Genomic DNA, 27,171 nt, shown 5'->3' on the forward strand with positions numbered 1-27,171 from the left:
AGAAGGCTGAGGGGGGATCTAGTGGCCTGTTACAAACTAGTCAGGGGGGATCAGCAGGCACTGGGGAAGTCCCTGTTCCCCCAAGCACGGCCAGGAGTGACCAGGAATAATGGTCACAAGCTGGCAGAGGGTAGATTTAGGCTAGATATCAGGAGGCGCTACTTCACGGTCAAGGTGGCTAGGATCTGGAACCAACTTCCAAAAGAAGTGGTGCTGGCTTCTACCCTGGGTACTTTAAGAGGAGGTTAGATGAACACCTTGCTGGGGTCGTTTGACCCCAGTAATCTTTCCTGCCATGGCAGGGAGTTGGACTAGATGATCTACTCAGGTCCCTTCTGACCCTAGAAACTATGAAACTGTGAGTACCTCTGGAGGGCCCAGCCAGCAGGCCCCTTTCCCCCCCGGTTGGCATGCCCCTCCCAACCCCCATTGTTGCTAAGCTACTGCATGGACCCCATTCAGCATCTGGTCACTGTCATGCCACCCACCTCCTAACTAATGTTGAGAGTTGTCTATGTGTGTGTGTCTCCAATTTAACTGGAACAAAGGCAGACAGAACAGTGTCCACTTCGGGCTTTTTGGAAGTAATCAACAAGTCAACTAGTAATGTCCCTCCAATTCTTCCTTACAAATGCTTTGTAAAAAGCTGCTTAAGAAGAGCTTGAACTAATGAGACAAAGGCTTTGTTTTCTTGATGGGCTGATAAGCTTTGTGTTTTGATAAACTTCCTGATGGCTTCTGGCTTGCTGTCAGTGTTCAATGGGGAACAGAGAGAGGTAAGGAATCATCTAGTTTGCAATGAATGCAGTGCCTATCAGTTTGCTGCAGAAAGTATGAAGAAGCAGGGAGAGGGAGATTGAAAAGCTTAATATCATCAACAGATGCATGCAGTCCACAGAAGCTGTCTTTCCTCCCACACTCACCCTTTGCCTCAGAGTGCTAGGGGCTGGGGGCTGGCAACATTCCCCACCCCTTGAGCAGTGAGTTGGGGAGGGGAAGCCTAATGAGGGTTCCTTCTCCCCCACTCCCTCACCTCCACTCCCAGCACACCCTGGCTGAGGACTTAAACCCTTTATAGACCTGGTCTGTGACTGGTAAACTGTCTACACTTACAACTCTACAGAAATTCCATGTACACAAATTGATCTAAAAATTGTGGAGCCCAGTTTAAGATAAACCTGGATCTATGTAGTATCAAACTTACTCAGTTTAGGTCAAACTGGTGCATGGAAGTGTCTTGTATAGCCCTGGGGCTGGAAAAACCCAGGCCTGGGACTGCTCTTTTCATTGCTCCCTCCCCACACACTGGGTTATTTTTTGCCTCCCCAGCCCCTTGCCCCCCACCCGACCAACTCTTTCAACCCCCACAAACTGCTCAGGGTTCAGCCACCTTTATCAGCATTTGCCTCTGCTGGAGCTGAGCAAGTAAGGGGTGGGAGGGATGGGGGTATAGTTTTACTGGATTGGGATACCCACTCCACCCATGGGTTGCACCTGCCCCCCCCACCTCTGGGTCACACTGCCCCCCCTACCAATAGATTGTGTCTACTCCCCCACCCCACCTGTGGGTTGCACTGGCTCAACCCCCCACACCTGCAGGCTGTACCTGCCCAGCCCACCCTTATTGGTCATGCCTCTCCCCATTCGCTGGCAGACCCCCAACCTCCCACTAGCCTCCCCCATCCTGACTTACCTGATATTGGGCAGCCATTTTGAATTGATCTAACCTCCCCCTAATGCCCCCGAATTTTTCTACTTAGCCCACATGCCCAAGTTACACAGCAAGGCAGAATGGACATACTAAGGATTGGTGAGCCATTTGTTTTCAGATCACTGTAGACCAGAGGCTCCTCTCACTTGCAGTGATGCAAATCCATTTGGCCAGATCCTGTCCCCTGTTGCTAAAATGGAGTCCAGACTAGCAGCACATCTCTAGAAATGCAGTCCATGATTTTTAGTGGCACATCTACAGAAATGTACCATTGTATGTGATACCTTTGGCCTTAAATAGTCACTGGTCATGTCTACATGAGTGGCAGACTACACAGTTGTTACTGCACAGTCATTCAGGACTTGAAGAAGCAAGTACCATCACTGCACATTTTTTTTCTGATGCTGCTGCTCAGTATTGTCACCATGTGTTTAGTGCCTAACAATGCTACTGTATAGTAGTAACAAGCTGTGGTGCAGTAGCTTGTTGCTACTGTGCCGTAGCATCTCATGTAGATGCATCAAGACTCTTAGAAACAGGGACCATCATATAGGACCCCTTCTTCCTCTATTTCGTTTTAGCCCAATGACTCTTCCCCTCTTAGACATCCAGTAGTCCAGCTTCTGGGGTTGGGGCATGGGATGGAAGGTACTGAAAATCTTGCCCCAGAACTCTGGGGATTAGGAAACTTAGCTGGGATATAAGAAGTGTGGGTCCAAATGTCCTGAGACTAAGGGGGCCTAGAACCCAGGTGTTCATTATCCTGGGTGACTTCTCTAATAGCTATGTTATTTTAGGAGGAGAAGTAACATCTTTGGTAGGTAAATGCAGTTGGCCTCATAGTCACAGGCCTGCTAAGATGCATATGCATCATACAGTGAGGAGAAAGTAGCATTCTGACCAGACAGAGATTAAAATTTTCCACTGAAGGATCCATGCCTCTCTTGGGTAAACAGCAATCTGTTTCAGTGCTGTCTAAGTGCTGCCCACTGAAACAGGAGAGATGCATGGCTCTGTGGAAAAGTAGACTGCCTGAACCACCCCCGCTCTGTGCCAGACGGACCTTTACTTCGAGAGGATTCTTCAAGCACGTACGACCCTGCTCCACCCGAAGACGACCCCCGCGATGAGACTCTATATGGACTGAGACACTTCCCTCGAACCACTTCTTCCACCATTGTGGACCATTGTAACAGGTTTGTGTGTATCTATCTCCTTTCTCTCTCAGCATTGCAAACCCCCTCCCTCCCCTTCCCCTTTTCCCCCATCCCCCACCCCTGGGCTTAGTTGGCTAACACTGTATATCCTGTAACCTAGTTGCATTCCCCTCCTCACCCCCATCCCTCTATTGTTAGTCCCTTGCTCAGGCGATCTGTATTTCCCTACTGGCTTTGTCATCTTTCTTTTTGGATTCCCAATCCTAAACATTTACTAATAAAAGTCAATCTGTTCTTCTAGGCCATATAAGTTTGTTGGCAGCTATGCAGTTGACATTTAGTGGGTGAACTAGAATTCATCCTACTGCATGCTAAAAGTTGGCAGACTCAGACAAACTAGTGGAGGTATGAAGCTGCATGTTCTTTCTCTAACTTCCAGTAATTTTAGTCTAGCATGCACCTTAGTAAAAATCATTCAGACTATCAACCAAAGAGAACAAGTAATTTACACTTTTCAGTTTTAATGAAAATTACAACACACTCATTTATTTTGCAAAAAACTGAAAGAACAATTATTCCTTGCATCAGTCAGTTCTATATAAAATACTTTATGTATAAATATTTACACAGCTGGCTGGCACTGTGGTAATGCGTCATTACGATTTCTTATACCTTTGTGGCTTTGGACAAGTCTCTCAAATTCTCTTAATCAATTTCCTCATCTGTTTGTATGACTTTTTAGGATTACTCAATACAGTCTGCTAAATTTAGTAACTTATTTTAGTATTGCATTGAACAACTGCTTATCGGCATACCTGATATTTTGGGACTGTATTTTCAAATGGGCCCCAAACCAGCTTCCATTATGTTTTTATAGAGCTAAGCATATACTGATAAATACTCAATTGCTCCCAGCATGCAGAAATTGGAATCAGTATGCACAATTCTGGTTTATAATGTTCACACACAAAGTCACTAGAATGTAGGATGAGAAACTAAAGGGCTCATTTTATATACTGCAGATACCTGGGAATGAAATTATATGCTGCATCTTTTGTATAAATTTCCAAGCTGAGAGACAGGCAGAGAAGATAGGCAGGTTCCAGAATGATTCTAGATTGTTCTGTTAGCCAAAAAGGACACTTCTATAGTTTAGCCTGAGCAGAGGCCAGGTGACATCTCTGAGTTTTCCAAAACTGCCTATAAGTGTTTTCCAGAATTGCTACAGTATTATTGGCCTACAACAATCAAATACAGGCAGTCCTTGACTTACAATGTTTTGAGTTACAATGTTTTGCACTTACAACATTTATAAATTGATGCCCTGTTTCAACTTTATGATGTCAGGTTCGACTTACAACACTTGATCCGATGCAACGCCACACCAGCGAACAAGTTCGCTGCATCGCTTATCTCCCTGGAGAACATTTGTCCAAACTTCCTTGGACACTTTCTTTAAGAAAGCAGACAAATCTCCAGAGAAACCTGCGTCCAAGACTCCTGAGAAGACTCCGGCCAATAACTCTTCAAAGACTCCAACCGAGAGCCTTTCAAAAAGTCCAGGAAAGCCAACTCAAAGTAGTGCTTCCAAATCAATATGGTTGCTATTTACAGTATAAATACATTAATGTAGCTATATTATTTATCTATAATTGATTGAGTACAAATTTCTGGGGTATTTTTGGTGCAAATAGGGTATCAGGCCTTGATTCAGGAACCAATCCCCCATTTATAACATTGTTTCTTATGACAAAATTGGCTCCAAGTTACAACATTTCAACTTAAGATGCAGTTTTCAAGAACCAATTGTGTCGTAAGTCCGAGGATTGCCTGTATTAGCATGTTCCAACATCAGGACTTCTAAAAGAGTCTTCCTAGTATAGCTGTAGGCAGCCTTGCACAATATCTGTACTGGAAAAACTTTTGCTGACTGGAGCAGGTTCATAGTACTTCAGGGGACAGGATAAGATTTTAAAAAGGAGCATCTGGAGAAATGGTCAGAAATAAATAGAATGCCATTCAAAAGGAAGTTCAAAGTACTACAGTCAGCTTCACAAATATATGGTGAATGGTTGGATAGGCAGCAGTTATGCAGAAAAGGACATGAGGCTTATCACAAACTGCACATGAACAATGTCATGCTATTAAGAAAAAGCAACTACCACACTGGGATGTATAAACAGGAGTGATGTATGTAAGATACAGAAAGTAGTTCTTCTACTGGTAAGGCCTCAACTGGAGTATTATGTTCAAGTTTGGGCACGATATTTCAACAAAGATGTGGACCAGATGGAGAGATTTCAGAAGAGAACAAACAAAATGATCAGAGGTTTAGGAGACTTGACCTATGAGGAAAAATTGAATGAATTGCATTTTAGTTTGGAAATGAGAAGACTGAGCACAGATAGTCGTCTTCAATAGGCCTGTGTGAAGCGGCTAGTATTCACTTTGGATTCAGATTCGGCCAACTTGGGGGACAGTGATTCGATTCAGTGATTCGAATCAGTGTCCCTAATCGATTCGGCTGAATCTGATTCAGAGATTCAGCTGCTGCCGAATCAGACGAATTTCCGAATCAGTCCCGTCCCTCGCCCCCTCTCAATGGCTGTCCCACCTGGACCCTGCTCCCTGCTCTTTGGAAAAAAAGCCCCCATTCGCTGGTTCCTGCCCAACACTGCCACACACCACATGGGATAGTTCCATCATGACCCCCCTGACCCCTGCCCGTTCTTCCAACCCCAGCCCCCGTGGCTGCCCTGCCCACTCCAGCTCCCAGCCCTTTATAAAACAACCAAATAAAAAACCCTGGACTCATTGGCTCCTGCCTGGTGGGAGGGTGTGTGTGTGTGCAATCCCTACTGCCCCCCACTGCCTCATGCTACATGGGGGAGCTCTTCCACAAGCCCCTTGAAGATCCAAGGCCTCTGCAGCAGCTGGTGAGTGTGGGGTTTTGGGTTTTTTTGTCAGGGGATGCTCAGGGGGGCTGGGGTAGGAGGCAGGGGATGGAGCCTGGTAGGGGTCTCCCCATGGTCCCTTCCCCCTTCCTCCAGCCCCCCTCTCCCACCCCCTACTTACCAGCATGGAGTCCAGGTCCAGCTCCCTGCTGCAGTGAGGAGGGACTGCCCGAATTGCCGAAGCTCTCCAAATCCTTTCCAAATTGATTTGGAGAGCTTCAAATTGATTTAGACCTTTTAATTAGCCCCCGATTTGATATGGATCTGCAGATTCAGCCACTGAATCAGGCCGAATCTCCTATGAATCAAATCAGCACCCGAAGCTTCACATCGCCTAGTCTTCAAATATGTAAGGGTTACTGCAAAGAGGAACTATGTTCCATCTGTCTCCTGGAGACAGGACAAAAGGAAATGGAATTAAATTGCAACAAGGAAATTTTAGGTTAGACACCACAAAAGACTTTATTACTATACGGGTAGTTCAGCAAGGGAGTAGATTACCTGGAGAGGCTGTCAAATCTCTGTCACTGGAAGTTTTTAACAGCAGACTGTCAGGCATGGTTTAGGTGTACTTGAGTTTATGTTGGCACAGGGGAGCAAACTAAGTATTAATGTCCCTTCCAGTCCTTTTTTAATATGCTTTTGTTAGTGGTGAACAGAGAGCTTCATGTAGGGGGGGAAATGAATGTTGAGTCGTCTTATGCTCATAGTGTTTAAACAAGCCTTTTGTGCTTAATTAGGTAATTATTGCAGGCTGCAGGAAATTCCAGAATTTGCTGCTGTAAATCTATAGACTGTATCATGATTGTTTATTGTTCATATTCATGCAATATACAAATCTCCCAGTGTTGCTTCTTGCTAACTTTCTTCCTTTTTGTATTCTTGTGACAAAGTATTTCACAGAACTCACAGATTTCGTTGAAATCTGACAGGTCTGTACCATGAGCACTTCTGCTGTGGCCTCAAACTTGAGATCTCTGGGCTATCAATCAAGTGTGTCAGTACTTCAGCCTACACTTGCTAACTGAATAGTTGTGTCATTTCTGTAAATAATCTCATGCACAAAGCAACACAAAATAAGATATAGTCTGTAGGATGAACAAATTTGTTCAGACATCCCTTCTGCCATTAATAAAAGCTGGGCTGATGACAGGTGCGAAAGCATAGACATCAGTAGTGCCAACTTCCCTGTACCATTCTGTCTCATTTGACATGGTAGGGACATTTCTAGCAAAGCACTGTAGTTTTTCCTTCACATTTTTTAGGGGTGTCTCTGGTGATACCAGCAGGAGGAGTCAGTTCATATCAGTTACAGTTGTAGTTCTCTCACTGGAGCACCTGGCCATTGAACAATTTATTTCACATGGGCCACTGAAGACTGGTCAGAAAGGATTTCTTATTTAATTTAATTTAGAATTAATTCTATCTATGGACAGACTTACAAAATTCATGTGATCAGGACTTTCTAAGATGAGACTGCTACACTTTCCAATACTGTAGTAACGTATTTATTTTAATAGTTTTCTGGGCTAAGCTATAACATTCACCCTGCAAAATGTTCTTCTCAGGGGAAACATTCAGTTCTTCTCAGGAAACATTCAGTTTCTTCCACCTTCACTTGTGATCTGTCTCAGCGTTTGTTTAGCAACCAATCCAGGAACTGGCTTTCACAATATTAACCACATCTTCCTTCTCTCTGTCATATTTATAAGCTTTAGGGCCAGAAAAGAAGTAAATGAATCCTTAAAAAAAAGGAAATACTGGTTATAGAAACTAACTTTTTGTAACTTCCCTCTTGTAATACAATACTGTACATGTATTAATAGATGTGTATCAGGCTGTTTAATTCATTTTTTGACAGTTGTTTGACTTTCAGGGTATATGAGTAGATTACAGAAGCACTTAAAATACCAACCATTTCTGGGGATTCTCTTTTTTTTAAGAGTTAAAGCAGCCACTGTGACATGATGATGTGTGACGAATGGCACCTTTAGACCTTGAGGTTTCTAAAATGACAGACTCAAAATCAAGCAGTGTTTTTATTGGTTATTTCTATAAGTCCAGAAGATCCACCAGGATTGGGCCCTGAAGGTTAGGGACAGACATTACACATAAACTGGTTTAAGTGATCAGAAATGCATTTAAACCTGTAACAGAACAGATGTTTAGTACACATAAACCAGTTTAAAAATGGCTGAAACCGGTTTGAGATAAACCTGGTTGAATGTAGTATCAGACTTAACTGATTTGGCTGAAACCAGTTTATGCTATGTCTGTCTCAGACCTCTTACTGGTTTAAGATAAACCAGACTCCCCTAGCATCCTGGCATACGCTTTGGGCTGGGTGGGGCTCTTTGCTCCACAGCAGGGCTGGCCCCTCCCTTCTGCTCCCTGGTTGCAGGTCCGGCAGAGACTGCAAGCTTCTCCCTCCCCTCCTCCTCACCACTCCCTGCTAAGCAGGACTTCCACCCTCCCACTTGCCTTGATGAGAAGTGTCTGTGTATTAGCTAGCAGGCCACATGCTGGCTATGATCTGTGCTGAGTCAACAGGTAGAATCAACCAGCAGAATCAACAGGTAGCTGGTAATGTCCCTCTGTTATTTTCTTAATGGATTGGTAAACACTGAGTTAAGGGTGATAAACACTGTGTTACCAATTCCCTGATGGGCTAATCAGAGCATCCTTCTGGGGTCTAGCCATGCCCCCCTCAGCCCAGTATTGTGGAAGGGAAGGGAGGGCTGCTCTAGTGCCCCCACCCCAGCTTCTAGCCTAAGCCACTGCAGGCACATGTGTGCATGCCTGGGATGTCTGTACAGTTAGAAAGTGATTTATTCTAGCCAGGTTAGACTAACTTGCAAAGATTGAATTAATTCAGGCTCAGGCTTTGTGTATGTCTGTCCCTAGCCCAAGAGGGCTGAATATTTTCATGTGCCAGAGCACAAAATAGGCCAGAACATGGAGTACATCTACATGTCAGTCCCTGCTGTGGCTGCAGTGTAGTGTGGGACACCTGATCTAGCTTTAAACTAGTAGCCAGCAGCATGTTGTTCAGAGTGAGCCAACCACTTGAGAGTTTATTCTACTGCTTGGGCAGGTTTTAAAGTGGTTACAGTGCAGCTAAACTACTACCAGTACCAAAACTAGATAGCTTAAACTTCACTGGGTATATTGGCATGGGACTGCACTAAAAGGCATTATAGTAAAACCACCAGTATATTTTGTCTCTGTTATTAGGAAGAGTTTTACAATAATCATTGTGAAATAAACATCAGCAGACATAACTCCTAGATACAGTATCTACTATGACTCAGTGCTGAAGCAATTGATTGTGGCCTAGAAGGCATAATGAGATATGAGTCTGTTTGACTGGGTATGGACATATAAGCTTCTTAGTAGTACTTAGCATAAATAGCTTATTGGATGTACCTTATAGTTGTTACTATATATTTGTTTTGTCATTGTATTGGTTGTTCTTTGCTGCTTTCAAGCTCTTTACGCTAGCAAATGTCTATTAATAAATTACATGTTGATAAAAAATTATTTCATTTTCTGCTGCCAATGGGTTACTTGTGTAAGGGCCAGGAATTTGACAGTTTTACATTTCAGCACTATTGTGCCTGCAGACCATGTCAGCATAACCAAACTAGCTTGCCTGAGAAGCTGAGTAAACATTGTAATAGTTAGCTTGTGCTAAGGTTTGTGCTGTCACGGATGCACTTAGTATCTTAGCTAGTTTAAAACCAGTTCATCTCTGTCTAGACAAGCTGCAGTCACTGCTGTGTAACCTTACTGTTGGGACTGAACCTGTGACTTTTAACTGTAAAGCACTGACCTTTAAATTAGGATCAAACTCCATTTGCTATGACCAGCAGTAGGATGTTGTCTTCAACATAGATCAGCTACTTTGTGCATATTGCAATTACTCTAACAATGAAGCCAAACATAAATTATGGTATTTTGGGTTAGAATTCTACTCCTTGCACTTCTGATTTGTAGAGTTTACTTCATTCTGTGTCTGAATAGCCTCTTTTTTTATTTGCATTCAAAGAATATTTAGCTTTACTTCAATTAACAAAGATACATGATATTATAAAGATAACTAAGATGTCACAGTTCTTTTACTTCCACATTTTTCTAAGAGAAAATTTAAGAGGGAACACTAAAGAATTTCAAAATATATAAAAAACTAAATGAAAAAGCTCATTTAAACTGAATATCATATCCAAGGGTTTGTAATTAATACAATACTTTAATGGATCTTTAGAGTATCTTCAAGTTGTGCACTTTTAGATCAGTGGAAGATCTGGGCATATGTTCTTTACCCCCGCTGGCATACACCAGAATGATCTCTGAGGAGTGATTGACAGGCTTGTGTCCATTTTCTGTGTGTGTGAGTGGATCTATAGATAAATACTCACCGTTCACTTCCACTGCTGCATCTATTTTCCCTGTGATTCCTGTGAACTCTTCATCAACACTCTTTGGATAATCTTTTTCCATCCTCATTTTTGCTTCATCATAACTTTAGGAGAGGAGAATATCACAGTTCATCAATAAAGGCAACTGTACGAATAGAGTAATATAACCTCTGTCTTCTCTGAAGATTAAAAATGTCCCTGGAATGGTAGGCAGACAAGGTTCTTTGGGTAAATGTGATATTTTCTATTAGACCAACTATCTAAAAGATATCACATAAACCCAAATAACCTTGTCTGCCTATGTCCTTTGACCATGGGTTCCCAACCTCAGGGCGTGACCCAAATCAGGGTCGCAGGGGGTCCTCAGTAGGGTCATGAAGAGCCTGCACACACACACATATGCACACGCATGGGTGTAGCCCAGGAGCAGTGGGCGGGTGGGGTAGGGCTGCTGTGCACAAAGGGGGAAATGGCAGCTCCCTCGCCCCCAAGCTGCTGCTACCACTGCACTCTGCTCCTAGCAGCCCCCACAGCACTGAGTCAGGAGGCCCTGCTGTTGGTCAATTTAGGGTCACAGCAAAAAAAGGTTGGGAACCACTGTCTTAGACCAACACAGCTACAACCAACACCCTGGAATGGCAGTTACCTTTCACTGTAAAGCCTATGGAGAGGTAAATGGTACATTTTAATCATAGCCCTGAACATGGGGGAACCTGCTTCAGATCTTCCTTGGATCCTGCTTACTCCTTGACAATAAGATGGCTAGCTCTGTTGGACAGGACATGGAGAAAGATAGGGCCATAACTCTGCTTACTCCCTACCAAATCTTCACAGGAAGAAAACTGTGACTTGGGATGTATTCACTGCACTCCATTCAGTCCCTGGGATAAAGCTAACTCTAACACAGCCACCAACTTCACATAAGGGAACCTTTATTTCTCCCTTATACAATTGCATCAGGCCTACTCAGTCTCACTGGATTGTGTTGCTGATGTACTGCGGTCCCTGTCTATTGCCTTCAGTATAAGTGATCAGGGTGTACAATACTGTACAATTACACTCATAAATGCGGGGCACTCCACACTTGACCTGGGGCCAAGGTCCAGCCCTTGATTCCATGTTTTTGAGCCAAGGGGACTCCTGAGCTGGATCTGAAACTTTGGTAGCAGGAGAGCAGTAGTACCGCTCCCCAACTGCTGAATTTCCAGTCCCAGGAGAGATCCATGTATTGGATAGCATGTCCTTTTGTGCTGTATCAAGAGTGCAGAGCAGCATGGTGCCTCATCCCAGCACATGGGGCTGGATGGGGGTCATGTGGGGCCCCAGAGCCCACCTTCTCCCTTCTGTTCCATTGCAATCCCTAAAGTCAGTTGAGAGCAACATCCTGCAAGTATTATCATTGTACTGAGTTCATGTGCTGTTCTCAGCAGTCTATTCTTAGCTCCCTTCCACTTGTTGTCTATCAAACGCTAAGTCTGGTCATCTTCTAGAAGCATTATAAGGCCTTTACATTTGGGCAGACCTTCAGCCTTCAGGGTCACGTTTTGGGGCATTGCCTGGGGAGCTTGTCTATCACACACACAGAGACGCACTTACACATACACACACACCCTTTATAATTTATCTGTTTTTTATTGTAAGCCACCTTGGGCTTCTTTTGGGGAGAATGGCACGTACATCTAATAAATAAACAAATGAGTAAGACAAAATAATTTAAGGGGATGCTACATTTCTATTAATGATTTAAAGAAGTTGAAAAAACAAATGATCAAATTATTTTAGCAAGGCCAAATTCAGGACAGCAAATAGTCGAGGGAACAGAACCTAACTGCTGAATTATTGGGTAGTTTTAGGACAACTGAAGGACTGGTAAAAAATGTATATATCAAGTCCACTTCTCTCAGATCTATGTATTATTCTTACGTCAGTCGGCATGTCTACACAAGACGCTATGTCACCATAGCAATGAGCTATGGCAATGTAGCTTGTTGCTACATCACTATAGCATTGGCGGGCACTAATGATGATGCCACTACTACAGTACAGTAGCTGGGTAGTTATTTTGTGCTTGCTACATAGTTGGGGACACATGTAGATGTGCCCAGTGAAAGGGAAAGTCAGTTCTGGTGTTACATATAAGCATTTAGATGCCATTGTTAACCAGTGTCTTTCATGGGAACCCAGGTGTCAGAGGGACTATATAAAAGGATTACACTTATTCATAGATTCATAGATTGTTAGGGGCTGGAAAGGAACTTGCAGATCATTGGGTCCAGCTCCCCCGCTCTAGGCAGGAAGACAACTAGAGTTAGGTGACCCCAGTGAAGTGACTGTCCAGTCTCTTGAAAACCACCATGGTAGGTGACTGCACCACCTCTGGAGGGAGTTTATTCCACAGTCTGGTCACCCTGACTATGAAGGAGTTTTTCCTGGTATTAAGCCTGAAGCAGCCTTCCAGGAGTTTGTCTTCATTGGTCCTGGTCTTCCCCGGGGGTGCCCTAGTGAACAGTTGGTCACTGAACTCCTGATGCACTCCTCTGATATTGCAGTAAGCCGCTATCAAGTCGCCTCTCAACCTTCTTGTCTTTATGCTAAAGAGGCTAAGGTCCCTCAGCCTTTCTTCATATGGCTTGCCTTGCAAGTACATGATCATATGGGTGTCTCTTTTCTGGACCCTCTCAAGTTTTTCCACGTCCTTACTGAAGTGCGGCACCCAGAACTGGACTCAGTACTCTAAGGTCTCACGAGGGCTGAGTACAGCGGGAGTATCACTTCCTTAGTTTTACATGAGATGCATCAGTTGATGCATGCCAGTGGGTTTTTTGCCCTGCTGACTACCACTTTGCACTGACGGCTCATATTCATGCGATGGTCAATCATTACCTCTAGGTCCATTTCAGCTGTGGTGTAAGTCAAGATGTCACTACCAAGCCCATATGTATATTGAGGGTTGTTTACACCCAGATGGTGCACCTTACACTTGGAAGTGTTAAAATTCAGCTGGTTCTGGTCTACCCAACTCTCGAGCCTATCCAGGTCTGCCTGTATCTGCAATTATGTGGACATTATGAAACATGTCTATAAACATAATCTAGGAAAACACTGCTAATTGCTTTTTATTTGTATGATCTGCCCAGAATTGAACCCTGACTTACTGCAGAATCCTTGAACTTAAGAAAAGTACACATGCCTTAGCACAACAAGGTCTAATCACTTTAATACTCCCTTCACAGGTGTGCTTGTGGCTTGTTGGGAATGAAGCAATATGGTTGCTTATTGGTTTGGGCAGCTGTGAAAATAAATATTACACCCACTCTTTGTCTTTTCTGTTTTCTATTTGAATAGTGTGGACTAAGTTTAAATTAGGCTATCTGAAAATCTGCTAAAAGATTATTTTGGTCAAAAGCAATTCTTTGGATACTTTTTTTTTAGAACATGAAAATTTTCATGGAGATTTTTGGGAGAAATTTCCTATTTTTGTGAAGGAAAAAGAAAAAAATAAAAATTTTTAGTTTTCAGTTTCTGTTGTTTTCCCCCCTTCATACAATCTATTAAAAATGTTCCTTTGCTTTTTGAGCAACCAACTTGGAAAAAAAGGACAAAAAGAGGTAAAAACTTTCAAAACTGGAAGTTGAACTGTATTAATGTTTATTTTGACAACCAATGTAGATATACAGTTCTCACTCATAAATAGAATACATTCCTGATGGCATTGACTCAGTGAACATACTTGACTGAAATTTTCCGCAAGGGTTTCTTTATTGCACATGGTACCAAAAAGTAGCAAGTAACAAGCACTAACTTGTAAATGCCAATGGAGCTATTAGCATAACAGTAATTATCCATGTAGCACCATGAAATAATCTATAGGGGTGGACAGAGGCCATGAGTAGCCCTTTAGGCAACTGGTGTCCTGGAACATGGATGGGTCCAGGAGGGTCCACTGTGTACATAAAGGCAACATTGGAAGCAGCAGGATCCAGGATCCTGGACTTGCCAGTCAAAACAAAGGTTCACTTTGGGACCCTGGGGCAGCCTTTCTTTTTTGTAATCAAAGTATTCCAACAAAGGCATGGCAGGAGAGAAAAGAGGAAGGGTACCCGAGGAGCCAGAGTAGGGCAGGAGCCATGTGGCCAAACGGTTTTATGGCCGCCCCTTGGGGGTGGAGGGTGTTCAATCCCATCACACTAACCTATTAGTAGAGCTACACATTCAACCCTGACACACTCACAAGACATAACACCCTAACATGCCACAGTTAAAGCAGGGAGACAACGGTGGCTAGTGTCCTGCTGCTATTGGCGTTGTTGAATATACACTTGAGATCCAAGGGAGAGGGCCATGTCCCCTGCTGTAGAGGAAGGGAAAACTCCCTACAGTCCATACCAATCTGACCACAAGGTCAAATCTCTTCCTGACTCCAAAATGATAATCAGTCTGATACTGAGTGGAGGGACCAGACCCTCTAGCTAGAAAACTCTGAATTTAAGGTCCGGCAGGAGCACTGGCATATCCCAGTCACAATCCTCAGGGCTTGGCTGCAACCAACTCCCAGTGCTTCTGAGGAGCACATGTAGCAGCAGAAGGGGGGGAAAAATTCCTTCCTGGCCCCATACGGTAACTAGCAAAGCCCACAAGCATGGGAAATACCCAATAAAGAACACAGGTTAGCTCCTCCTGGATCATTCCTGACCAATACTTATCCAAACCATTTCTTGAAAACTGCCAATGATGGAGAGTTGACAACCTCCTTAGGTCACTGCCTCACTGTTCTAACAGAGCAGAAGTTTTTTCCTAACATCCAATCTAAACCTACTTTGCTGCAAATTTAAGCCACTGGTCCATGTCTTACTCTTTGCAGTAAAAGAGAAAAGGTATTTTCCCTCTTCTTTACTCTTCAGATATTTGAAGGCTGCTATCCTATTTCCTCTTAAGCACCTTTTCTGCAAACTGAACATTCCTATTTACTTTAGCCTCTCCCAGTGTGACTTGCCTCTGAAGACCTTTATTAGTTTTGTCACTTGCCTCTGCACCCTTTCTAACTTCTCCATGTCCTCAATGTTCTTGTTGACATAAATAGGATTAAAGTGTTTTCATTTGTATCCCCTTTATCTTATTGGACAATAATATTGTTTCAATTCTAAAATAACTGAAAATAAAGAATTCACCTGTAGTATTCATCTCCCACAAAGAAGAGTGTCTTCTTTTCATCTTTTAGGTGGACAGCTGCATCAATGTGCTGAACTTTTCTTGAAAACCCAAAGTCTGAGATGGTCCGAGGAGATCCCTGCATTTGAAATCCTCGAGTTACCCAATAATGAGGACCTACAAAACATTACACAGGGACTATCAGCTTCTCTGCAATATTCTTGAGATCCAATTTGTCCATCTTAACTGTAGAAAAAAAATCCCACTTAAATTAACAAAACTGGTGCACAGCACAATTTGGGGAATGACTCATGTAGGCCATGTGACATCAGTACTTTAATGCCTTTATTGTCTGCTCATTAGTCTTTAAGTGTACCTTAACATGTGGATAGTATCTTATGAGGTCCTAACTGTCTTGGGACCTGGCTACCTGACAGATTGTCTTTCTCTCTCTGTCATAGTGTCACTACTGCTGTCAGCAGAAGCACTCATACAGTGAGGATCCCCCTCACTGTAAAGGAGAAGGGGGAAGCTGGCCGGACGTTTTCTGTGATGTCCTCTTGAGGAAGGACCAGAGGAAGGACACTTGATGCATAAAAGCTTGTTCAGTAACTATCCCAACTATACAGTTAGGAGAATTAGAGATATCACACTAAACGCTTGCCACTTACACAGTTCCTGGAGCATCACAGCTACACCAACACTCCAGTCCTTTCTAAAAGAGATACTTTAGCTCAACTTGGTTGATGCAAGGATTATGGGTGAAATACAATGGCCTACATTAGAGCAGGATGTGAGATTGGGGGTTCCAATTGTCCCTTCTAGCATTTGTAGCTATTAAATAGTCTTGTAATCTGGGGGGGGTGGGGGTTGCTTTTTGAATTTTGCTCCTTTAAATTGTGAGTTTCTTTGAGTAGATGTGATATCTTTTATTAGACCAACTGAATAGTTGGGAAAATGTTCCACTTAGTTTGAAAAAAGTTCTACTCAGTTGGTCTAATAACAGATATCCCATCTACTCAAACAACCTTGCCTGCCCATGTCCTTGGACCAACCCGGCTACAACCAAAAACCCAGTCTCCTTTAGATAACATTCTTCTACTGAGGAGTAATTCTGGTATTCTGAGCTCTGCTTCTGCCTATCTTCATAGCAAACTGAAGCAATTCAGATATAACCATTCAAGTCAGAATCAAGAAAACTTTGCTGTATTGCTGTAAATTAGCTAAGAACTAAACATTAAATATGAAACCTTGTGACACAGAAAAAGTGGGGTGTTGCTTACTTTCTCCTTAAGGTTATTAAATATAACTCACACACATGGGTCTTTCTCTGCTATTAATGGCTCTTTGACATAATAGATTACAGGATAGGTCTATATATTGCAAGACAAAACCAGGCTGAGACATACCACTGCAGTGTTATACTGACCATGCCTGCTCCTCACATACTAGCATTGTAGCACTGCTATTGTGGCACCGAATATGCACCAATAAGCTCTGTCTCTTAGTTTCCTCCAGCAGCTCTCTTTAGCTGAAGAAACTGTTGTCTTCAGGTTTGATGTAGCTGGCGATCAAAGGAAACACGTTCAACTTTCCAGAGGCTGGAAAGTTGGGAGATTTTCCCTCCCTGAACTTTCTTATCCAAATTCATAAGGAAGATTGACCTTTAAAAAAATAAGCCACTCCTCTCTCAGCAACTTCATAAGCAGCATCCACATTTCCCATAAGCTGAGGAAAGGAGCCAGTGATAGTGTTTGGCCAGACGTTTGTTGTCAGCTGAGCCTGTCTCCTCCAGAAGAACCTATTTGTAACAGAGAAGAAAAAGTTGGAGAAGAAACATTTGAAATATTGCTTGGATTGCAGATAGCCCTGCTTTACCAAGAAGCATGCAGTAGTGTTTTCCAGCCAGCTCTAGTTCTTTTCCACCTTAAAAAAAAAATCAGTCCTACTTCTCCATTAGGTAAATATGGGATGTTACATTAATTAAAATTTTGTTTGGGACTGTGTAGTCTTTTGTAATCAAGTCACTCTCTAGCTTCTATCGCCTTACGTATATTGGTTACTTTCAAGAAATCTGTCCTTACTGCTGGAGCAACTCCATCAGAATTCCCAAAGGGTGGAAACACTATCCAGATCACCTATGAGCATTTTGATCACAGTGGATGCATCTACACGATATAACATCACTGTAGCAACTGTGGGCAAAAACCTTGATGCTGTTGCTACTTTGCAATAGCAACGTGCTCCCTTGTTATAGCGCAGTGGTTCCCAATATGTGGTATGTGTACCACCCATAGGCAACGTGTAGGGAGGGCACAGGGGGGCATGTAGCCCCCTGATATTGGCCCTTGCTGGCCAGGGGGTGGGGAACACCAGCTGGTGCACTTTCAGTTTTGCTACCAGTGCTTCCAGGGTTGGCGATTGGCTACTGGTGCCCACTCCAGAGTCAGGAGGCACCAGTTGCCCATGGTACCACCAGTAGTATGCAGACAACCTGTCAGTGGTACGCATTAACAGATTTATTATAATTACTTTATATGACAAAAATTTGCTGATGGTATTTAAGAGTGTATCATTTTAAATTGGTGCACAGTCTGACAGAGTTTGGGAACCGCTGTTATAGCGCATTGCTATGGCAATGCAGGGGCTAAAAATAACTGCGTCACTGGCATGGCACAGTATGGGCTGTTACAGTGCAGTAACAATGGCACTAAAGGGGCATATGTAGACATGCCCAGTGTTGTGAAGATTTACTCTGAACTGGGTTGGAGGACACCAGTGTCCTCTCTGTGCAACAGCTTCCATTGTTGGCATTTCTAGGCCAAGACTTTGGAAGGGCCTGCATGGTATCCTTAGACATCACAGAATGCATTTAGTTGGATCCTGGTCCAGCAAAGCACACAAGCACATGCTTAATTTTGATGTGATATTAATGGCTTTCCTGGGGCACATACAAGAGGTTTGCTCTCATGTAGTTCTTAGTTTGGCAGATAGAAAAGTACATTAAAGAGTGTCAGTGAGTGCATCTGCATGTAGAATTAATGTGACTGAATATACCCTGGCTCAATTTGAGCTGAAGTAAAGTAATTCTGACATCACCATCTACACATACATGTACCTGCAGTACTTTACTGTGGTGTAGGATAGTACTTGTGTCTGACTATCCTACATCAGAGTGAATTAATCTACTGCACACTAATTGTAGTGCATGTGTAGACAGTAATGCTTAACTGTGTATTAAATTAGTCTAATGCACAGTAAAGTGCATGAGTAGATGCGCTGTGTTTATGTCAGTGGTTTCCATAAAGAATCCACTTTGTATGGTCTACAGCCATGTCTCTGTCTTCCTGTACCACAAGGAATACTTCACATGGTGGGGGGGAAGTAGATTGCTCTAAAGAACAGGAATTATTCTTTCAAAATGTAATGCATTATTGGGAAATTATATGTCTAGCACTCTTTTCAGGAAGAATGTAAATAGGGGATTTTTATTTCTAAGCAATTCTGGAGCATTGGTTTTTCAGTCTTTGGACTGATGTGTGATGCTTGTCTCAAACAGGCAGCATCTACTGTCAAGAGATTTTCTTGAGTTATTCCCCACTTCCTTTGTGGGTTTGTGACTTTCTGTTAGCCAGCTGTGAAATTGCAACTGTTGTGCAAGCAGGCAATGGCTACTCAAGTTCTTCCCTAAAATCTTCTAAAGCCTTCTGTAAGTCTTCCAAACAAAAAACAATATCAAAATTAATATACAGGAAAGAGGATGGGTGGGGGAAGCAGAAAGAAGTTTTCCTGTTGATCCTCACTGGAAGTAATCACACTGAGGTTTGTAGTTGGGATTTGAAAAGGAGCTCAAGAAATGTAGGTATCAGATTCCAGAATCTGAGGCCTCAATTCTCCTCAGCTAAAATGCTACCTGTATGTCTGACTTGTGTGAAAAAGTTACACAATCCATGAGTCCTCAGCAGAGCAGACTGTCCCTATTGTAACTACTTGGTCTGGGCTGATCGTAGCTCTCAAATGAACATGGGTGACCCCAGTACCTGTTCTCAGGCACTCCATATTATCTTCAGTGGAAAAAACTGAACTGGTATTAAGAGCCATGGTCATGCTTCCCTTTTCACTAGTACAGATAGTGCTTATGATTCACCAGTGACATAGAGTAACTCCTTAAAAGGAAATTATTTTGTGGAATAAAAGGCATTTGCCATTTTTTTCTATGAGACGTTGAAATGAAAACAGTGTTTTCTGAGATAAATACAAAACTAAAAAAATATGGCATATGCTGCACAATACCAGTAAAGGATGCAGTTAATTTCTGATAATTTGGTTTCCATGCCCGCTCACTAGTTAGGAATTTTCTAATCAAACAGGTTGTGAAAACTGAAGTAGAAGAATTTTGTTGAAATGCATTCGTTTTGACAAAGTGCCTGCGAAACACAGGCAGCAATCTATCAGACCCCTTTCTAGTTTCATGACAGCTCACCCCATGGTCTGTGGAGAAGTCTGGGCTTGAAATACATGACCTTGAGTCAGCTTTGTCAACGGGACAGTTTTATCAACTGGAGGTGAAAATATAGGCCTTCTACAGTCTGTGGTACTAGGGGAGCTAGCCCTACCTTATGGGTTGTCCTATATGGGACCTCAGTGTTTCCATGCTCTCTGATTCAGAGCCAGGAACCTCAAAACCATGCAGTTCTCAGGGCTTCCAGCTCTCTGCCAAGCATGTGGGACTCCCAGTCCTGATTTCTGAGGCTCGTGGCCTCCAGGACTTCTAGGCTTCCAGCTCTTACTAGGAACTTAAACACCCAGAGAGCCATGGCTGAGCCAGGGGTCCTGGAGCTTGGGTTTACAGCAGTATCCTAACAACAAGTGGCACAAGCCCCAAGTCCAGCCTAAGGAAAGGGTGGGGTGGGGATGCAGAGTGGAGGTAGGGGCTCCTCAACTTCCTTCGCTGCAGCTCCCACTCCATCTGTAGCAGCTCTAGCTCCAGCTCTGGCAGCAGGAAGGGGAGAGACGAGATGGCAGCATGCGGGACAGGAGCTGCTACTGAGGGGGATGTCATCTGTTTTTTTGCCACCAAAGACAGGTGTCTTTTTGGCCACTTGACATGCATATTTGCAGTAAAAAAAGGAGGTGACATTCCTCAAAGCAGTACAGAACCTCTGGCCTCTGCTCTTGCACCATACAGGTGACCAAAGTAAAAGTAAAGTGCTCCTCAGGGAAATCAGAGCTTTTAGTTGCCCCATGGTAAATTTGAAGGGAAACAGAGACAAATACCATCTGCAGCCCAAATTTCCCAAAATATCACTAAGCTCTCAGTGATCAACACAGACTGAAACTCATCCAGGGAATGTGTGTATTTGCTTCCACACTTACAAGCTTTTGAAGACTTTTCTGTTATGGAGGTTACTAATGTGGTCATGTAGAACATTTTGCACAATGGGAGATGCTCACTCTTTCCTTACAACTTGCATTCTCCAGTCTGTTACCTCACCATGTTGGATTAAATCCAAGTCTAATAGTAATTTTGCTAATGGCTTTTATGGCTAGGAACAGAAGGTACATATATACCGGTATAAGTGATTGGAAACCAGTTCAAATCTGCAACACTACAGAAGTTCAGTGCACATAAACGGCTTTCAAAATGGCCAGTTTAAGATAAACCTGGATGGATGTAGTATCAGACTTAATTGATTTAGGTTAAATTAGTTTATTGAACTTCTGTCCCAGATTCCCTCCAACTCCAAGTTAACTCTCAGCCCCCCAGCATTCCAGGATGTTTTGCATCTCCCCTGCAAACCTCCCAAGAGTGGGTTGGCTAGCCTTAGCCCAAGGTGTCTGCCTCAGCCAGCAGGGAGGGCTGCTTTAGCACCCCCTGGCTTCTGGCCGGGGCCACTCCCATTCTATCTGGCCTTTGGGGCTCCTAAAAAAATTTAGAAAATTAATATTTATCTGCCCCTGGCTCCCTGTCATGCAGCCCTTGAAGGCTTGCCAAACTCAGTAAGCAGCCCTCCGCTCAAAATAATTGCCTGTCCCTGGCTTAGACTAACCTACAAAGATTGAATTGATTCAGCCTCAGGCTTTTTGACTGTCTGTATTTAGCCTGTGAGGCCAGGATTTCAGCATGTGATGGTAAAAAAATGTTTCATTTCTATCACAGCCAGAGCACACATCATCTACTGCTTGTTTAACATATACCAAAGTTGAAAGCAGAGAAACTCGGATTTCAGTAATTCTGAGGTATTCCAGTAGCTAAATTTTGCAGTTATTGTAACACCACTTTTGGTGAGAGTGAGAAGATGGTTAAGACACTTGCCATGGAAATAGGAGACCCGGGTTATAGGACTTCCTCACCCACTAGAACGTGTTTCTCCCCCTTGCTAACAAGGTCCTTTAATAACCAGGCCATTGCCAAGAGCACCCTCAAGCCCTTCTCTTGAAGAAGGACCACTTAACAGACAGGAGGGGATTATGTGTGGGACCAGGAGGCTAGCAAGATAGAGGGTGTTTGAGTCAATGAGATGGACACCACCCTGGAAGGAAGAAGGCCCTGGGTTCTGGCACTGGCTTCCACTGTCAATGGGGAAGAAACCATCCAACCATTGAATAACCATTTTAGCCAACAAACATTAAATGCAAGGTACAGAAAAGTCTTGTGGCTTTAAATGGGGGGTGTAAATCAGGGCTCTCTTCTTCAAGGGCAGTGTCCCCCTCACTGAACCAACCACTCTCTAGCTTGTTCTCCTCCTGGTCATAGAAATATTCCTTCTTTTCCCTGGGGATTAGCTTCAAGATGATGGCTTGAGGGTGCACCAGGCAATGGCTAGCCTATGGCCTGGTAGTAAAAGCATGTTGCTTGGAAGTAGGAGATGTAGAGTCCAACTCTTTCTGGGTGAGGGAAGCTTAGGACCCAAGTCTTCCACTGCCTGGCTAAATGTCTGAGTCACAGGGTTATTTGGCTAAAAGATGGTAGAATCCTCCTCCTTCTTCTTCTCCTCCATTTTACTTGTAGAAGGTATACATCCTTGGGGAATCCTATTCCGTAACAGGTGGAAATAGAATGCAAACAATGAGCAAGTGCCAGAACTTGCAGTTCTGAAACTGGATTTAGTAAAATAGGATTTAGTCCTCAGCCCTTCCAGCTCCAGTGTGAATCAGAGCTTGGGTGGGAGCTGGGCATTTTTGAGGGTGCTCAGTAGCCCATGTCTAGGTTCCTAGGGAGAAAAAGCACATATTCTAATATACTGTTACCATGGGATGACACAGGGAATGTAACCTTGCCTGTCTCTGAAGAACAGAAGTTCTTTCCCCAGCATTGTGACAGCATCAAATGATGAGGTAGCATCACAGTGATCTGGGTTTGATGGACCTGATGGGTTTGTAGGAGGGTTCTGTGGTGCCTTGGGCCCTTCTGCCCGAGATTTCCGAGGTCCTGACACAACAACAACAACAAGAGTTTTTACTGTGATGGTGCAAATTTCTGTATATGCTCAGTGCTTCTGGTCATTGGGTGTATTTATGTATTTTGTTTGTTTGCTTATGTTTGAGATACTTTTCTTCCACTGTCTGCTGGAGCCACCATGCACAACTCTAATGTCTACAGCACTACTCCATGCAGTTATACTGAGGAGGTGAAATAATTTCTGTGCTGGTATCTGCTGGTGCAGTTCCATTTGCTTTCATAGCATGGCAGCCACTTAGAGTAGTAATGAAATTGGCAAACCTCAACATTATTGTCTAGCCACAATATACTTTGTTTGCCTCTAAAATATTTCATCTTATTCTCAGAACAAATAATCAATGTAATCTGTTTTATAATAGGAACAATGCACTATTCTATCTTGAGGTGAATATTCAGAGATTGTTCAATACCTGCCTCAGTGCTTTTTGACATAGTGTTTTCTGTACATGGCATGAGCTTGCAGAACATACTAACCTAGCTTCCTTTCCTCATTTAAATCTTATGTACTCCTTCTCTCTTGTTTATGACCCTCACTTGTGCAATATTGGAATAGCATCTCTTTGGAGCAGTGGCATTGTCTGCATAACTTTCTGGGAATGGCCCAGATTGTTTATGTATATGCTTGAAAACTACAATGACAAATACAAAGTTATATGAATTGCTAAGGGATTTGAATGAGTCTCTAATATGGGCAGCTACATGCACTAAGATGCTTTATAACATAAATATATATATAAGACAATTTCTAAGCCACAGAAATGAGGGCTTAGCAAGACACCCAGTTAGAAAGTGGGAAGCCTGCCTGTGCTCACAATTTGGGGGTCATAGAAAATTAACTGCATCAAATATGGTGCTACTCATCTGCCCCTATCAGGTTTTATTGCTCCAGAGAAAAATGAAGCCTTGTAGTAATCTTCTGGTGTACTACATAGGAAATCCATCCCAATTGATATAACCGGAGAAGAAAATTCTTCTACCACATTTACATGGTAAGCTTTTCATCAACAAGATGATAGAAACATGATTTATTGACCATCCTAAGCATAAAATACATGATTTATCAAATTTCAATATGCACCAGTTGCAGGCTGGAAACTAGTTATGATTCTTTTATTGTGTATTCAGTGATTTTTTGCTAGTTCAGGAAAATATAATACATACCATACAATTTCTGGATCCCTTTTACATCATCCTTTGGCAGGCGGAATCCAAATGGAGACTGGTATTTGTAGGTGGGATACATCAAAGCAGATGGATCAGTAGAATGTCCGAGCCCCAACGCATGACCAAATTCATGAGCAGCAACAGTGAATAAATTAAATCCTAAATAATACAAAGCAAATATTTCCCAGTGCAAACAGTTGGTTTTTCACATCCAAAGTAAGTAATGCAGGTCGGACTCATGGGCCAATATTTATTCAAGCTAAACACACGGTAAAATTTTCCAAAGTGCTGAAATGACTTAGGAGTGTGACATAGGTTCCTAAGTATCAGTAACAAGCTATACTGAGTTTTGAACTTACCAAGGAGCAACACCAGCAGCTGGGATGAAGGCACTCACCATTTGATCTTGTGACAAACAAGAAAACTGGCAGACTGGAAATTGTCTACAGTACACAGCCTGCCAGAGGTTCGTGGCAGGAAAGCTGACCTGGTGTGGGTTGTTGTGTTAACTAGACTTGTGAAGCATCAAGAAAGGTTGTTGTTATTGGGCACCTTCCTGGAAGAGATGGAGGCTTTAAGCCTAGGTTTTGCAGTGGATGAAGAGCCATTGAAGATCAGTAGCAACAGGTTGGTAATTTGCCCAGATAACTGAGGGAAATGAGCATAGGAGAAGTAAGGAGAAAGTGCCTACAAGAAAAGAGATGAGGGAAACTGTAGCATGTCAGGGTTTCCCCAGTGTCTCTGAAACTGTGCCCTGCTCTGCCCCTGGGGTACCTTCTCTTCTCACCCCTCCCACACCTTGATAGAATAATAATAATAGTAAAAGGGAGGCTGCTGACAGACCTTCACATGGGCACCAGTCTAGATGAAACCCCCTACTGGGGTTCCCTGGCACCCTACTGGCCTCTACTGGTCTCAGGCCCCTCTCTGGGTCTCTGGTTGACCCTGCCCTGCAGGGCACCTAAAGCTGTAGGGGCAATTGTATGGCTCCAATCCTTCCCTATACCATACCCCAAGTCTCATGGGTGTTACAGTAACATTGTTCTCTTCCTGGGGCTTCAGCCTTCTCGGCATTCACCCCTCTACTTTCAGTTAGGCCTTCTAGCTAGGGCCCACTATACTGGACCTAGGTTTGAGGCACCAGCTCTGGGCCCCTAGCTCCTGTCTGCCATGCCCCTTGTCCCTGTCTGGTTATGTCCCTCTCAGGTGCTGGGCCCCTGACCCTTCTCTGGCTCTGTGGCCTCACTTTCTGCCCACTCCAGGCTTAACAGTTGCTTGTGCTTTGATCTTGCTCCTGGCTCAATTTTTAAGAATATTGTTCAGGCATGCAATTGGAGTTGCAGCTAGCAAGGGCTGTGAAGGGTAACAAGAAGGGTTTCTACAAGTATGTTAGCAACAAAAGGAAGGTCAGGGAAAGTGTGGGCCCCTTACTCAATGGGGGAGGCAATTTAGTGACAAATGATGAGGAAAATAACTCAATGCCTCTTTTTACCTTGGTCTTCACAGGCAAGGTCAGCTCCCAGACTACTGCACAAAGCACAGTTTGGGGAGAAGGTGAGCATCCCTCAGTGGTGAAAGAACAGGTTAGGGACTATTTAGAAAAGCTGGACATATACAGTCCATGGAGCCAGGATGTAACACATCCAAGGGTGCTGAAAGAGTTGGCTGATGTGATTGAAGATCCAGTCTTTGAAAACTTGTGGTGATTGAGGGAGGTACTGGAGGACCCAGGGAACTACAGACCAGTCCCTGGAAAAATCATGGAGCAGGTCATCAAAGAGTCCATTTCTAAGCACTTGGAGGGGAAGAAGGTGATTAAGAACAGCCAGCATGGATTCCAAAAGGGCAAGTCATACCTGACCAACCTCATTGCCTTCTGTGATGAGCTAATTTTCTCAGTAGATGCAGGGAAAGCAGTGGATGTAATATACCTTGACTTCAGCAAGTCTTTTTATATTGTCTCCCACAGCATTCTCGCAAGAAAGCTGAGGAAGTATGGGTTGGATGAATGGACTGTACAATGGATAGAACGTGGGCAGTAATCAATGGCTCAATGCCTAGCTGGCAGCTGGTATCAATATTTTCATTAACAATCTGAAAGATGGGATGGACTGCACCCTCAACAAGTTTGCCGATGGTAGCGGAGCAAGTTTGCGGAGTGTAGTAGATATGCTGGAGGGTAGGGCTAGGATTTAGAGTGACTTAAACAAATTGGAGGATTGGGCCAAAAGAAATCTCATGAGATTCAACAAGGACAAGTGCAAAGTCCTGCACTTAAGACAGAACAATCTCATGCACCATTACAGCCTGGGGACTGACTGGGTAAGCAGCAGCTCTGCAGAAAAGGACCTGGGGGTTACAGTGGACAATAAGCTGACTATGAGTCAGCACTGTGCCCTTGTTGCTAAGAAGGCTAAGAGCATATGAGGCTGCATTAGTAGGAGTGTTGTCAGCAGACCCAGTGAAGTAATTATTGTGCTATATACAGCACTGATGAGGCCACATCTGGAGTACTGTGTCCAGTTTGGGTACCCCACTATAGAAAGGATGTGGATACGTTGGAGAGAGTCCAGTGGAGAGCAACAAAAATGGTTTGGGGGCTGGGGCACATGACTTCTGAGGAGAGGCTGTGGGAACTTGGCTTATTTAGTTTGGAGAACAGAAGACTGAGAAGGGATTTGTTAGCAGACTTTAACTACCCACAGGGTGGTTCCAAAGAGGATGGAGGTAGACTGTTCTCAGTGATGGCAGGTGAGAGAACAACAGACAATAGTTCTAAGTTGCTGCAAGGGTGGTTTAGGTTGGATGTTAGGAAAAAAAATTCCCAGTAGGAGGGTAATAAAGCACTGGAGCAGGTTACCCAGAGAGGTGGTGGAATCTCCATCCTTGGAAACTTTTAAGCCCTTGTTTGACAAAGCCTTGGCTGGGATGATGTAGTTGGGGATGGTTCCGCTTTGAATAGGGAATTGGACTGGATGACCTCCTGGGGTCCCTTCCAACCCTGATTTTCATAGATCTCATAGAGTTCATAGACATTAGGGCTGGAAGGGACCTCGGAAGATCATTGAGTCCAGCCCCCCGCCCAAAGGGCAGGAAGTCAGCTGAGGTCATAGGATCCCAGCGAGATAAGCATCCAATTTACTCCTGAAGGTGTTCA

The 27,171-nt window shown here is 43.5% G+C and overlaps 1 protein-coding gene and 1 long non-coding RNA gene across 2 annotated transcripts in view; one reads left to right on the top strand and one right to left on the bottom strand.

The window, feature by feature from the left end:
- The first annotated feature begins 2,170 nt into the window (after positions 1 to 2,170).
- LOC109303275 lies at positions 2,171 to 25,086 on the top strand. Its single transcript, XR_002099038.1, has 3 exons — positions 2,171 to 2,181; positions 13,189 to 13,192; positions 24,339 to 25,086. It is a non-coding gene; the product is annotated as an uncharacterized LOC109303275 (long non-coding RNA).
- The window catches only part of MMP20 (matrix metallopeptidase 20), a 36,927-nt gene continuing 16,370 nt past the window's right edge, over positions 6,615 to 27,171 (bottom strand). Inside the window, exons 5-10 of the mRNA XM_019525452.1 lie at positions 24,012 to 24,173; positions 22,670 to 22,820; positions 17,053 to 17,189; positions 15,409 to 15,565; positions 10,241 to 10,344; positions 6,615 to 7,564 (exon numbers count right to left, since the gene is read on the bottom strand). Coding sequence (XP_019380997.1) covers positions 7,464 to 7,564; positions 10,241 to 10,344; positions 15,409 to 15,565; positions 17,053 to 17,189; positions 22,670 to 22,820; positions 24,012 to 24,173 — 812 coding nt within the window. The 3' untranslated portion in view covers positions 6,615 to 7,463. The remainder of the gene's footprint in view (positions 7,565 to 10,240; positions 10,345 to 15,408; positions 15,566 to 17,052; positions 17,190 to 22,669; positions 22,821 to 24,011; positions 24,174 to 27,171) is intronic.

Source organism: Gavialis gangeticus, unplaced genomic scaffold, assembly GCF_001723915.1.
Source record: "Gavialis gangeticus isolate Ggan-Ray unplaced genomic scaffold, GavGan_comp1, whole genome shotgun sequence".
Taxonomy (NCBI): Eukaryota; Metazoa; Chordata; order Crocodylia; family Gavialidae; genus Gavialis; species Gavialis gangeticus.